We start from the raw sequence: 14574 nt of genomic DNA, 5'->3' as shown, positions 1-14574 counted from the left end.
TGTATCCACTAGCTTTCTCACTTGTATATCTTTAGCTTCCTTGGCTTTCTCACTGGTGTGCTCAATGAGGTTTGGATGCCTCGGAGTAGATGATAGTATATGTAGCAGATCTGTTCAGCAAAAGAGAGGAAATAAATTGAACCTATCAATGAACTAGTAGCAAATTCAAAGTTTCAAACAGCAAGGGTAGATTTTGATTTTCAACTTTTCACCAGTTAATACATAGTTTAAAAGATGAAAAGTAACAGTTAAGACGTCAAACAAGTAAACATACGCTTGCCTAAGCTTTGGATTTTTCCGCAGCATACTCTTGACAAGCCCTCGACTTGAAGAAGAAATATACATTGTCATTGTAAGTGAAATTCTATATCATCATTTAATTTTAATGAAAGGTAATATCAAATAAATTGAATGCTGCAGACATGCTTTATACAAATTAGAGAACTTCAATTCTAATCCAAAACAGCTTGAAGTTTGATCGTAGGATATCAGCAAAAGAGAATCAAAAGCATCACAGTTAAATAGAACATAAGTAAAAAAATACAAAAGCATAATAGTTAAATTGAGTTAATTAAATTCAAGTTCAGCTACAAAATTGTAATGAAACAAAATTATTCTTTTTTTAGCACTCAGTGACATAATTGCAAATATCTGGCAGAGTAAACGCTGCAAGCAATTTTGGTTCTTGAAAAACAATGAAAAACAGCAGACACATGACTAGGTTACGTGCTCCAAAACTCGATCACCAATTCACCATCTAAACTTCATTTTCTCCCCCTTAAATTTCAAACACCACAAAGTCGAGCAATCACTGTGGAAAACAACTTTTCAACTTGTGACTTTATGCAAACTTAACATGAGTTCTAATGCAAGTGTTTTGTGACACACACGATTGCATCAAATATTAGCCTTTCAACATGTTCATTTCAGATAGTACCAAGTTAGTTAGTACCTCAAAATCAATACTATGAAAGTAATCTTCGAAAAAGAACTAGCTGGCAGGATCAAAGTGCGTTTGATGACATTTTAAAGCCTAAATATGAAACTATATGAGGTTATCTTTATTTGTTTGTTTTTTGTTTTCGGTCATGCTTTATTTGCTCGTTTGTTTATTTCTCGAGTTGATTCTTAGAGAAAATTTTAATTAGAGCAAACCCAATTGTTACGGTAGGTAACCGGAGATTAGTACAAAGGATGGCGTTTGGCGGCCCAAGTGTGCGATGGATGAGAATTCCGGGTAGGCACGCAGCTCGGGAGGCTCCGTCCGACTTGTGCTCGCGTGTGAATGGGGGGTGGTACCTGCAAAGATACTCCGATGCCTAAGTTAGCAAGGGCGTAAGCAGGTCTTAGAGAGTATTGGACCTTTTTTCATACCTGAGGGGTGTCAGTGTATTTATAGTGGTGAGTCAATAACCACCGTTGGTGTAGTGCCGTATCTTTAGGGTGATAACCGTCCCTATTATCTTGGGGAGGTTAAGATATGGCTTCATGAGGCGGTTAGAGAGATTTTAGGGGCGGTTACTCATTTGAATGAGTGTTTATCTGCCAGCTAATCTCGCATCCGACCTCTTCTGACCAAGTCGTGGTTGATACCGACTTCTTATGTGAAGGCCGGTACTTAGCTAGGCTCTAATCCTTTAGATTAGGCCTTTTAGTTGGACCTGGGCCTTTATATTGGGCCAGGGTATGAACAAACCTCAATATTACTAATTACAATACAAATAAATAAAATTCAAATAAATTTATATATTTATTGTTAAATATTAAAAAAATTACTTACAAACGGGAGATGATCCAAATACTCAATAATATAATCTTCTGGTTTGGTATAGTCACGCATCATTTTTTTCCCTATACCATGTAGTTCTTCTTCTTCACCAAGCTCTTTCACAGCTTCTTGACTCTCCCTCAATATTTCTTCAGTAACTTGTAGTTTTGCTTCAGTAACTATGCTTCTACTTCAATCTGCGTTTCTCACTTATAAGGACTCACCTGAACCCCCTCCCAGAACACGTGGCACGCATGCAGCTAAGGAGCCTGCAAAATGCAACCTGCGTTTGGCTCTAGTTTACTGACAAACGCATTCTACGTTTTGCTCAATTCGAAGTTGGTCAAACCTTGGTCCTGTCGGCATGTAGGGCATGTTTCAATTTCTTGTTCTCTTTTCTCGTCAATCGCAGCCTGCGTTTTGCAGGGCCTGCAATTTTTTGTTTCCAACGCCTGCAAAATGCTACCTACGTTTTGCATCTTCACAGGTCCATATTTATGGACATCACACCATGCATCCATTTATCTGCACTTTACCATTGTGTTATTCATTTATAAATTAATTTCTGCAACAATAACAACAACAATAATAATAATAATAATAATAATAATAATAATAATAATAAAATGAGAATGATAGAGATAGCGAAATAAAATAAAAAAATAAGAATTTTTTTATTTAAATTAAATAAATATAAAAATTTTACGAAAATATATAAAATATAGTATAATTATGTAAATATTTTTTTATATAGATACGCATGATAAAAAAATATTTTAAGAGTAAAAATTTGTATATCAAATTATTTTTCAAATTTACTATATATAGTATATGATAGATAGATAATAATTAATGGCAAGACAGCATGACTCAAACTGTGGCTTTGTTTTATTTCCAAAATAGCAATCAACATCCATACAAGTGGTAGTATCATCTTTGCCCTACTAGGACAAACAGACACGCAGGTTTAGGAAACTTCCAAAAGTAGATTCAACATTTAGTTTATCTCTACTTGTGGTCTTGTGGATTCTTAGGTGGCACTTGCCAAAATCCCAGCAATGTGCTATTTTACTTCAGAATTATAACCAATTTTCATACGTCATTTTCTTAAAATAGAGAATGGCTTATGCACACAATGAAAGGACAGGTTATATGCTAGGAAGCACCGATATGCGATACGAATACGACACGATATAAATATGTTGATACATTTTTTTATAAAAAATTGGATACGATATGTGTAGGATATATTATAAATTAAAATTTAAATAATATATTACATTAATAAAATATCATATTATAAATAGAAGAGTAAATATAATTGCATAAAAAAGTCTTAAAATTATATAATTATTCAAAAAAATAAAAAACTATAATCTACTCTTGCCATCTTGCTAATCGAAAATGTATCAATTTTTTTTCTTTCAAGTCTATCATTCACAAACACTACCGTTTCAAGTCCATCATTCTCTGTATCTTCTATTCTTCTTCTTCTTCAATACAATACAGAGAACCAAGAACGGCTAAGTTAGTGAGTAAGTACACCACCAAAAACAAACTGTAAGTAGATTTAGGTTTTGATTTATTAATTATTTTATTTTTAAATTTAAATTTTGATTTGTTTTGATTTTAAAATATTTTAAAATTAAAAAGAGAAAATCGGTTAATCGAGCATAAAATCACAAAATCAGTTACACATTTGCAGCCCAACAGAAAGATTCGTCTCATGAACATCTGAATTGGGTCGGACTCGTTCAAATTCGTGTTCACTTCACCAAAATTCTGCACTGCAAGAAGATACGCTGCCGATACGCTTGTTTGACGTATCCACCGCGTGTCGGCGTCGGATTTGCTCCGATACGGATATGCCGGTACCATGAGCGAATCCGTGCTTCATAGGTTATATGTAATCTAAACTAGTATTTTTGTCTGTAATATTTTAATTTTAATAAATAATATCTAAAAAAATCACTTATCTTAATTGAAGGTTCTAAAAAATAGATAATGATTTAGTTCAGTTAAAAGATTAGGTTATATGTAATTTAAACTAATTTTTTTGTCTGTAATATTTTATTTTTCATATGAAATTTTTTAAAAAATAAATCATAATTTAACTCAGTTGAAGGTTAGATTCTAAAAAATAGATAATGATTTAACTCAGTTAAGGTATATAATCTAAATTAGTATTTTTATCTGTAATATTCCTATTTTTATGTGATTTTCAAATAATAGATAATAATTTAGCTTGGTTGAAGGTTTTAAAAACTAGATAATAACTTAGCTCAGTTGAAGATTAGGTTATATATAATCCAAACTACTATTTTTGTCCGTAATATTTCAATTTTCATATGTGATTTCCAAAAAACAAATAATGGCTTAGTTCAGTTGAATGTTACGCATGTAATCCAAACTAGTATTTTTGTCTGAAATATTTCAATTTTAATATGTAATTCCCAAACTCCAGATAATAGGTTAGGTCAGTTGAAGATTCCAAAAACCAGATAATGGTTTAGTTCAGTTGAAGGTTAGATTATATGTAATTCAAATTAGTATTTTCTTCTATAATATTCTAATATAACTAGTATTTTTATCTGTAATATTTTAATTTTCACATGTAATTTTCAAAAAACAGATAATGGTTTAACCAGTTGAAGGTTAGGTTATATGTAATCTAAACTAGTATTTTTATTCTTAATATTCTAATTTTCATGTGATTTCCAAAAAATAGATAATGACTTAATTCAATTAGACTACTATATTTGTAGATCAAGAAAAGAAAATCAACTAATAAACTATTTAGTTATATTTTTTGTACGCCTTGTACGTATAAATTGTAATTACATCATACATGAAGAAAAGAAAAGAATATGCAGTAACAGAAAGAAGAAAGCAAGTATGTACATACTACATGGTATAAAAATATAAGCAGCAGCGTACATATTTTGAAGAGGAATTTTGACGGAAAAAAAAATTTGAAGGTAAAGATTTTATTTTAATCGTATCAAAAGAGTGATGTATATTGACATTTTGGTTATTATAATAATCAATAGAAATAGAAAAGAAGAGGGAAGGAAGAAAAAAGAGATGGAGAAGGGAGATAGAAACTTATTAATTTGGGTAAAAAAAATTTTACTTTAATTATAATGACTAATGAGAGAATATTACTTGAGTATGTGACATATTTTAATTGTCAAATTAATAATAATTAAATAAGAGATGGGGTGAGTAAAGGAGGAAGAGAGATAGAGAAGTGAGAAGTGAGAACGAGAAACCTCCTTAATTTTGAAAAAAAATATTTTAATTTAATTACAATGAAAAAGAAAATATTTCAATTTAATTACAATGAAAAAGTGACATATCATATATTCTAATTGTAACACTTGGGTTCGAAATATATTCAACTAAGTATGAAGATCAACAGAGACTGGTAGTTACTAAAAAATGAATTAGTTTTGAATCAAGAGATCTCTTATCAGTGTTATTTGTATACTTATGAGTAGCTAACCTAAGGTTGTCTTGATTTTTAATTGGAACAATTGAGTTAGACATGATGTTTGAAATGGAGCTAAGTATACAGTGACATCAGCATGACAACATAATGGAACTCTTAATAGCTAATACATCCTATAAATGGGATTTGTCTATCTACCTATAGAGTTACTCGGTCAATCTAATATTCTATATACTATGGTAATATTGGAATACAAGAGAAACTTCAGAAGATAAAAATATATGAAATGTGCCAAATCATATGCAAAAGGAGTGAACTGAAAAACATAGAAAGAAACTATGAAATAAAAGTAAGACAGGAATAGGGCTTCAATGAAATCCAATGTATTATCATCTTAGCTTTCTCTTTAATAAAATTGGATCTCATTGAGACTGTCAAAGGATACACTAGATTCAAGTACAAAAGGTCTCATTAGGCTCGATGAGACCATCAAAGGATATCAAATACAAATAGCATGTACCACAATATACAAACCAACATTTTTTCTATTGGGGAAAGGTAAATACAATTTAAGTGTCTAGTGGAACAAAAGTTACAACAATAAACTAAAATTTCACTTTGGAGATTTATGCTCAATGAAATGATACCTGCTAAGGTTGACAGATGTTAAGCCTGCTTGCTTAAGCTGAATAAAACAAAACCGCTTAGATGTTCAGGTTGGTGTCAAATGTTGTCCGATGTACCCCATTCAATTTGTACCTTTTGTCAAAACCTATTTAATTTCAGAAGCTTCACCCCAATTCTATTGATTCACACAAAAACATTGTAGGACTCATTGGAATGTCTAACATCTTCAGCTAATTTATGCTAGACCCAGCTTGATGTGTGCTCTCAAAACCACCAGGGACAAACACAGGAAGCTGATTTGAAATTGAATCCCTTCTATATCTTGTTTCCTGGGGAATGCTTACTCCTGTGCTATCTTGGCTCTCTAAATGTCTTTCATTTTTTAAACCATCCTTAACAGGGAGACTCAAAAGTGGACCACCAAAAAATATAGAATCTCCTGTATATGTCAGATTCTGTGCATGATGCACCGGAGACTTGAGTGCAGATGATGTCTCTTGTGCAGGAATCACTGGTTTTCTTGCAGCATTACTTGTCTCAGCATTAAAAGTTGCCAAGTCTGAACGCACAGATGGCCTATTTCGAGGTTCTGAGGGCAATAAAGGAACAGATACATATCTGCCAGCTTCTTGATCCCAAATGACAGAAGTCCTTCGCACATCTCTTAGAATGGAAGTGCCAGAAGCTGAAAGCAACAATGGATCATTATTGGCTCCCCTCTGTGTTATCCTCCCATCAAATCCAAGAGGATTAGATATGGGGTTCCTGAAGTTGGACAAAGTTGGTTTAGAAGTTAAAGGACGTTCAGGCACCAAGCTAGGGATCAAGGTACCTGGCTTAGGGCCACCTAAGCCATGACCCTGCGGTAGAGGGCTAAGTGTAACTGCCTCATGGACATGGCTTGGACTGCTAAAGCTACTCATACTCTGAGTCCCAGTTTCATACTCATCACGACTGCCTAGACTAGGAGCAATAGAACCTCTCACCGGAGACAATCTCAACTCATTTTTAATTCCTTTATTAGTTCCTGTGTCTGCACTCAAACTACTTCTGACACTCATGTTGCCACTAGAGCTTAATTCTGGATCTGCTAGACGGTTATTATCTACAGGTCGCAAAACTGAAGAAGATGCCCTGGCTTTTGCTGCTGCTTTCATTGCTTCTTGTGAATCCAACTTAGCAAGCTTCCAAGCACTAATACGAACAGCCCTTTTTGGCATTTTTGGCCCTGTCTCTGCATTACCAGCTGCATCTGGATCAACAGTTGATGGTAGCATTCCAGGATCCAAGTGAGGAACAACTTCATCCTAAAAAACCCATGATTAAGGCAAGTCCATAAATCAAGGCATAACAAGAAACAACTAATAATTCTCATGCTGAAATCTACACTATTAAGGTTGATGTTAAAACTTTGGGGTTCTGGCAAGCTACTGTTACATCCATTTTCTCAGGGGTCGACGATCTTTTAACCATACTGTTTAAGGGGTGGCTTGTTCAAGATGCTGAACAACAAAGTTTTATTTTGGAAAAACACCATCATTATGGAAATGTACATGCAGTAGAAAAATTACGCCAATCCATTGAGATATGGTATGCTACAAGTGAATATACACAGGCATAACATTAACCCTTAAGTTTTATGGCAATACCAAGCATAGCCAAACGAGAAATGTTCTTGATGCTTTGCTTATTGCACATAGTCCTTAATAAAGTTTTTCACATTAAAGATTTATAAAGCCAACAAGCCCTTCAGGTGGTTTTCTTTAAATACATCAGTAAATATAGAGATGAGAATAAGTTTCAATCCCATGTACCTGATAATCGACAAATACTCTGGGAGGGGTACACCAAGCCCCTTTGTACTGCAAACCCAAAGAACTTCCTCCACTTACTCCAGTTGTGGCTGAGCCTGTTGGAGAGTAAAGTACATTAGGCAAATCCCCATCATAAGATGCTGCTGCAGGTCCTTCACTCATAGCTCTCATTGCCACAACATACTCGTAGGTTGTGATACCCTGTCCAATTGGGAAAACAAAGTCACATGAGAGTGCTAGCTACTTGAAAAATGGCCCTCTAGTTATACATAAGTTTGTTAAAACACCAAAAATGTTCCGTAAGGTCCACTGCTTAGAGTTACCTCAACCAAATTGGATTAGTTGAGCAGTATAGAACCATGTATGAAAGAATGGGGTTAAGAAGACAAAGAACAGGAAAACAACCTCAGATTCTCAGCAACTGAATCACTGACCTTCCTGATTAGTATCATGTGGAAAAAGAAAAGTTCACTCAAAGGCACAAGAGCTAAGATAGAAACTGCAGTACATACAACCTATACAAATTGAACAAAAAATCATGAGATTGTTATATATAGTTTATAATAACCATTTTCTGTATGTCACATCCAATATAAAACATGAATAAATACATACCACAACTGTTGCAAATGGTGGACGAGAGAACCCATTTCCAAGTCTATCAACAATTTCAGATTCCATTCCTCTTTTATTAACAAAGAAACGCACAAGAACGGCAATACCCACCCCAGCTTCAAGAACAAGCTGAAACGTAGCGGAATAATGTACAAAAGGAATTATTAAGCACCAAAAGAAAATTATTGGTTTTCAAAGAATAAAAATTTATTGGATCACTATACATACCCACATAAGACTGAAGGCCATGAGAGCAATAAAAGAAATGTAATTTTTTTGACCCACACAGTTGTTAAGCCACTGCAGTAATGTGATGTATCAAGTGAAGCTCGATGTTGAAAAATAAATGATGAAAATGATACTAAAATTTTAGATTATTCCAAAATGTTACAAAGTACTCCAAGCATACCCGACAATGGTGATCAAAGCCATCGACACACTTATCACAACTTCTACAATGTTTACTGAACTTGCGCACCTGTAGCATAGGAACAAATGGAATAAATAAGGAACCAGTGTGACAGGCATCAGAATTCATCAGCATCTCTCGCTCAAAATTTCCAAGAAAGTGGAAGTCTCAAATGTAAAATTGCACCACAAATACAAATAGGTAGGAAGTTTCAATGAAATTTACAGAGAAAATAGAGATATTACTTAAGAGAAGAGAAGAGAGAAAAACGATGTTACTAGATGCGCTTAGAAGAGAGAAAATTAAAGACAAACAAATAAAATGAATTCATCAAAAACCATAACTCCACCCGATGAAGTACAAAGGCTCCCAACTTCAATCATATTGTACAAAATGGTTTAATATCATCTTCAATCTTCATTTTCCAAGATCAAGTCCACAAATGATGGTATTTCTAAAAGAAGAAAATTTCAATCTAATTTTGAAGATTATCCATAATGCCCCATAAGATTTGGATTTAAATGGTTTGTTTATAGATCATTCCCCACCTAGTCACTGGCGGAGCTTTTGTGGACAATGGGAGGTCATGGCCCCCCCAAACATTTTGTAAAATATTTAGTAGTAGTACTACAGATAACATAACAAGCTCATTTGGCTAATGTCTTATGTAACAATTTAAGCGTACCTGTGTTCAACTCTTCACCCATTCACTCAATACTTTGATTTTATGTTTCATTGGTTTTTAAGGAACAAGACGGAAGAATACTTTTTCATGGATAATTTAGTTATTTATATTAGAAAAAATACCAAAAAAAATTTGTTCTAATTCAATTATTAAAGATTTTAAGCCACTTAAAATTTTAAGAGTACCACTTTAAGATATTTTATAATATTTATCTTTAAAATAATTCATTTATTGTCATGGTAATGACAAAAGGAAAAGTCTAGGAGGCCAGCAATTTTATTGCATTTTGGCCAGCATGTAACCAGCAAAGAAAGGTGAGCCATTGGATGAAATCTCACACCAATCTCACACCATCAAATCATCATTGATGGCTAGTTGATGGCTACCAATCACAAATGTTGCTGGCCCACTAGCATTGCTCATGACAAAATATTGAAAATTGTGATATTTAAAAATTGTTTCTATATAATTTGTTACGTATTTTTTATGTTAAAATTTTATGCCCTCTCAAAAAAATTTTTCAAGCTCAGCCACTGCACCTAGTGGAATAAGACTTTGATGTTGTTTATAGACATGAACAACAATAGGACACATAGTGGTGTCTGATTCATGTACTTGACCCTACTTAATGGGAAAATAACTGATGCTGGTGTTGTTGTTCATAATATCCCCATGTCTTAATATTGTGTTCATGACGTACATGTACGTGGTTAAAATGCAAGTAACAGGCAATGCAAAGGATCCCAATAACAACTAAAATTAAGAAGTAACGGAAATAACTGAAATTTAATACTATTAAGCTATGTGCCAAAGACTGCAATGGAATACCTCGGCATCACACAGAGTGCAGAACAATGCATCGTCACCACCACCCTGCTCATCCGCTGTTGTGTCTTGTTTCCGGCAATCTCCGTGTGTAAATAATATACATAAAATTCCTCCAAATACATCACATGAGTTTCTGCTATGTTGTGTCCTTGAATCATCTGCTCTCTCAATGTCTTCAACAGAGCTTTTCTTGCTAGCATTTGCCACAGACCTTTTGGAAGCAACAGATGATGGGGAATATTCCTCTCCAGCAACAAAGTCATCATGTTCAGAAGCTTGATGCTTCATCAAACCATGGGCTGAGTCAAATCTATTTCCCACTCGAGGGTCGAATTTCGACATTATGCCTGGATCTGCAGGGTTAATTGCAGTACATCTGATGTAAAGAATAAAAACAACCAGTGCCTGCAATGCCCAAGAATGCGACAATCTAAGCCTTCCCTCAAACTAAGTAAATAATGATAATAAATCATGCAGAATGATTAAAAGTCGGTTCACATACCACAGGAGAGTAAACAGCAATGAAGGTGTATTCCAGTATATGACCTCCAAGGAAGGGAACAAGGAAAGCATAGAAGGCAATTACCAGCAAGCAGAATACAGTGATGGCAACAACCTATTCATGAAAGAATCAACAATTTTAATAAAAAGAAGTTGACATGCCAGCAAGGCTGCAACTGGTTAAATACAAATCATAGTGCTTTAATGTACTCTAACATAGAATTCTATTTATTTAAGGATCACTACTATTTTTTTCCAGCACAAGTAGCACTTAATCAAGAAACATAAAACCAGTTACTTTACACATTACTGTAAATGTTCAACACCAATGACACCCATCTAATATGCCAATGTGTTGGTCGTCTTGTCTACCTCGCCCAAAATAAGATCACAGATTCTGTTCTGCATCATATCACTTATCAACCCAGCCACAAAAATCCCAATACACTATAAAATAACACAAAACAAGACCCTTGAAAGCTGTATGTCTGGTCTTCACCCTTTAAGCATGGATGCAATCCCCATTATAATTAATGGTTGTTAACATTATTCCAATTTTTCTAAACTGCTTCTTTTCAATTTTCCGAAAAAGCCAATATAGTAAATCAATAAGTTTCTCCAAACATAAATTCTCCAATTTTATTAATTTGTTCCCTTCAAAATTCAAAAACCTCGTATCGAGGGCATAACAGAACCTCCACAAAGTAGCTAAAATAGAAATGCATAAAAAAAAAATTAGGCGATCAGATAAATTGAGCAATAAATTGACAGGATCGAGCTAGAGAGAGTGAAGATAACAGTGAATTAAGAAGCAATTGCATGAATCCCTAAGAAAAAAGGGACGATTGGGAACAAATGAGAGAAGAAGAGGTGAGAAATTAAGACCTGAAAAGTGTGTGCGGGTAATTGCCAGCCATGTTTTCTGACCATGTTGCTGAAAAAAATGGATTGGGAATTTGAGAAGGGGAAAAAGGCGCCACCTTTGAGGTACAGATTGAGCTGACAGTCAACGGAGTCAACGACGGAGTGAGTGTACCCTAAGAAGGTTCAACCTGCAAGCGCGCGCACTTTACTTCACTTGCTATTTGCAGAGAATGAGTTACCAATGTCCAAAGGGAAAATACACGGACCCGAAATACAATAATGTTAATTTTTTAATTCTTAAATAATGTATCAATTCCGTTGTCGTCCAGCGGTTAGGATATCTGGCTTTCACCCAGGAGACCCGGGTTCGATTCCCGGCAACGGAATTATTTATTAAGTCACTGGATATATTGGTTTTTTCTTATATTTTAAAGAAATTATTAAAAATTTATGTGTTTAATATATATATATATTAAAAATTTGATTGAAAATAATGAAAAAAATTTCGTCAGACCGAAGGGTCTAACTTAAAAATCATTGGATTGGAGAGTCAATTTGATCTAAAAAGAATTATTCCCTTAAAAAAAACAAATAAGAAAAGTTTAAATCAATTTTTGGTTGCTAATATATTGTAGATGTGTACCTGTATGGCTGATGCTGTGTTTTATTGTGTCAAAATAGTAAAGAACAGAGATCCAAGCATTTGATTGCTGTACAGACTAATTCTATTTGGATATTATTTTTAAGATTAATATAAAGAGAGATGAGGGAAAAAAAAACATGTTTAGTTGTTAAGACAGAGACAAAGATGAGTAAGTCACCACCTCACTATTCGGAAAAATTTAGGTGTTAATTAAATTATTTTNTTTGTATAAATTTAATATAGTTATTTTTAAAAATTAAAATGACAAAATATTTTTAAAAAATTTAAAAAGTGAAAAATAATAAAAGAAATATGTTTCTACAAGTGATAAACAAGTTAGATACTTAATCCAAATTTTCATGATAGCATTTAGAGAACTATTTAAGGAGTGGATATACCACAGGTTATGATAAGAAAGCATATATGTCATGCTGGAGAAGAAAATGTAAAACAAAAAATATGATTACTCGCTTCTATTATTACCATTTTTACAGCTAAAGAAAATATTGTAAACTGTCTTTCTGTAACTATAATTTTTTTTGTCATTTCCTTAATTTATGTCTTTTTAGAGTCTTTAGTCTTTACCACTAAAGAGACTAAATATTAACTTTGTGATATTAATTTTTTAAATATTTTTTATAAAAAATATAAATTAAATATTAATTTTTGAAATTTTTAATGCATTTAATTCATTTGAAAAACAAAATTTTCCCCTTTCATAATCTTAACCAATGCCTTTTGCCTTAGGAGTGAGGACACTTTTTTACCTATTTTTTTTTTCCAATATTGTGATGGAATAGAATTTAAACTTAAAGTTTTATGCTCTTAGTGACAATACAGTAACTTTGCATTAGTTTTAGATAAACTATTTTTTTTAAATTAAAATATTTTGTCCTAGTGACAATACAGTTACTTTTGCATTAGTTTTATGTATCATGGATTAATATTTCTTTCTTAAAATAAATATTTTCCCAAGTCTAAAAACATTGGAACACCTCTGTTTGTAAAACTATCACAGAACTTTCTTTGGAAGGAAAGTTATCAAACTTGAAGTTTAAACTTTAAACAACTTCTAAAAATATCAATGTAATCAGTTGCCTAGAGAAGCAACATGAAATGTCAGTCTCAGCCACCATTATGGTAAAGAAAGTGATATTGAGGCCCAAAAGACCAGTCTACTTGGCCTTGGGCAAGGAATATTGAAACTGTAGGCTACTTGGAAGGCGTTTCAGAAGATGTAGAACCCTTTTCAACCACTTTGGTAGAAGTAGAAATAGCAGATTCTTCAGTTTCAACAAGCTTTCGTAGTTTCTCTTGAAGATTCTTTACTCTGTCTTCGGTTTTTCGAAGCTTTTTCCATCTATATGCAGTCCATAGACCAAAGCCACCATATACAACAATATAGGAAGCCCATACATAAGGGTAGGTTTCTGCATTCTCTTTGATTTTGAGATATTGTTTCTGCAATGAATCTATCAAGTTCACAGTAGAAAAGGCACTTGCTACTTGATCCTCAGTATTCAGGACCGGTGTGGCGGAACTTGTTGCTTGTGGCTGATTTACCATACTCTCTGACTGTAATATTCAGTTATCAATAATCTAATAGTTGCATAACCAATGACCCTTTTACAATCAAGCCCTATACAATAACATCAAAGCATAAACATACAACATGAGAAAAGATTTATTGTGCTGCTAATCAAGAGTCAACAGTCTTGTAAAGGAGAAACTGTAATGAGTATAGGTATTGCAACACTTAGTTTGGAATTTGTAAAATTTCTTATGACTCTTCTCCCCGATTACATCTCTTCTATCTGATTTATCTCTCTTTTCTCTACCAAATTTCCTCAATATGATTCTACTTTCACTATAATCCTCTAATCCTACTACTCGTAAAATCAATCTCATTACAGAAAAATATTTTCCTTTTTTCAAAATATAAAATTATCAATGATCAATAATATAACTTAGAAACAAAATTACAAAACAATATAACATGACTACAAAACCAAGTAAAAAACAACTAAACCGACATAAAATATTAATGAGTATAAAGTGAAACTTTAACCAGATGCATTCTCATAATATGGCTGCCACAATCTAAACTGAACTCACAATTAGCATTTTTATTTTCTCAAATTTGAAACTTTTCAACCATAAAACCAAGGGAATCAGCCATACAAACATTAAAACTTTTAAGACCAAACCAACATTAACACAAAAGAACAGTGTCATTTGCACCAAACAAAATTTTTTCAAATTACAAAAGACATGACAATTGACAAGTTAACAACCAAATAATCAACCACATTTTATCCTAAAACATTGCCAATCAGAATTAGAAAGTATATTGGAAAAATTCACAGTCC

The 14574-nt window shown here is 33.2% G+C and overlaps 1 protein-coding gene and 1 non-coding gene across 2 annotated transcripts; one reads left to right on the top strand and one right to left on the bottom strand.

Moving 5' to 3' along the window:
• Window positions 1–5531: 5531 nt before the first annotated feature.
• On the bottom strand, window positions 5532–11806 carry LOC107477268 (probable protein S-acyltransferase 19). Its single transcript, XM_016097252.3, has 9 exons — window positions 11584–11806; window positions 10700–10813; window positions 10198–10602; window positions 8685–8753; window positions 8504–8575; window positions 8276–8404; window positions 8095–8175; window positions 7661–7861; window positions 5532–7153 (listed from the first exon to the last, which is right to left on the bottom strand). The coding sequence occupies exons 1-9, from the start codon at window positions 11626–11628 to the stop codon at window positions 6077–6079; spliced, it is 2193 nt and encodes a 730-aa protein (XP_015952738.1). The 5' UTR covers window positions 11629–11806; the 3' UTR covers window positions 5532–6076.
• A 70-nt stretch (window positions 11807–11876) lies between these two features.
• On the top strand, window positions 11877–11948 carry TRNAE-UUC (transfer RNA glutamic acid (anticodon UUC)). Its single transcript has one exon. It is a non-coding gene; the product is annotated as a tRNA-Glu (tRNA).
• The last annotated feature ends 2626 nt before the right edge of the window (window positions 11949–14574 follow it).

The sequence above is a fragment of the Arachis duranensis genome, chromosome 3 (genome assembly GCF_000817695.3).
Source record: "Arachis duranensis cultivar V14167 chromosome 3, aradu.V14167.gnm2.J7QH, whole genome shotgun sequence".
Classification (NCBI taxonomy): domain Eukaryota; kingdom Viridiplantae; phylum Streptophyta; class Magnoliopsida; order Fabales; family Fabaceae; genus Arachis; species Arachis duranensis.
This window is presented reverse-complemented; position numbering and strand designations above follow the sequence as displayed.

Coding starts and splice junctions, on each gene's coding strand:
- LOC107477268 (XM_016097252.3), bottom strand. CDS start 11,628: ATGGTCAGAAAACATGGCTGGCAATTACCCGCACACACTTTTCAG. Junction 10,814..11,583: donor TACCCGCACACACTTTTCAG/GTCTTAATTTCT, acceptor TTTCATGAATAG/GTTGTTGCCATCACTGTATT. Junction 8,754..10,197: donor GCACTCTGTGTGATGCCGAG/GTATTCCATTGC, acceptor CCTATGCTACAG/GTGCGCAAGTTCAGTAAACA.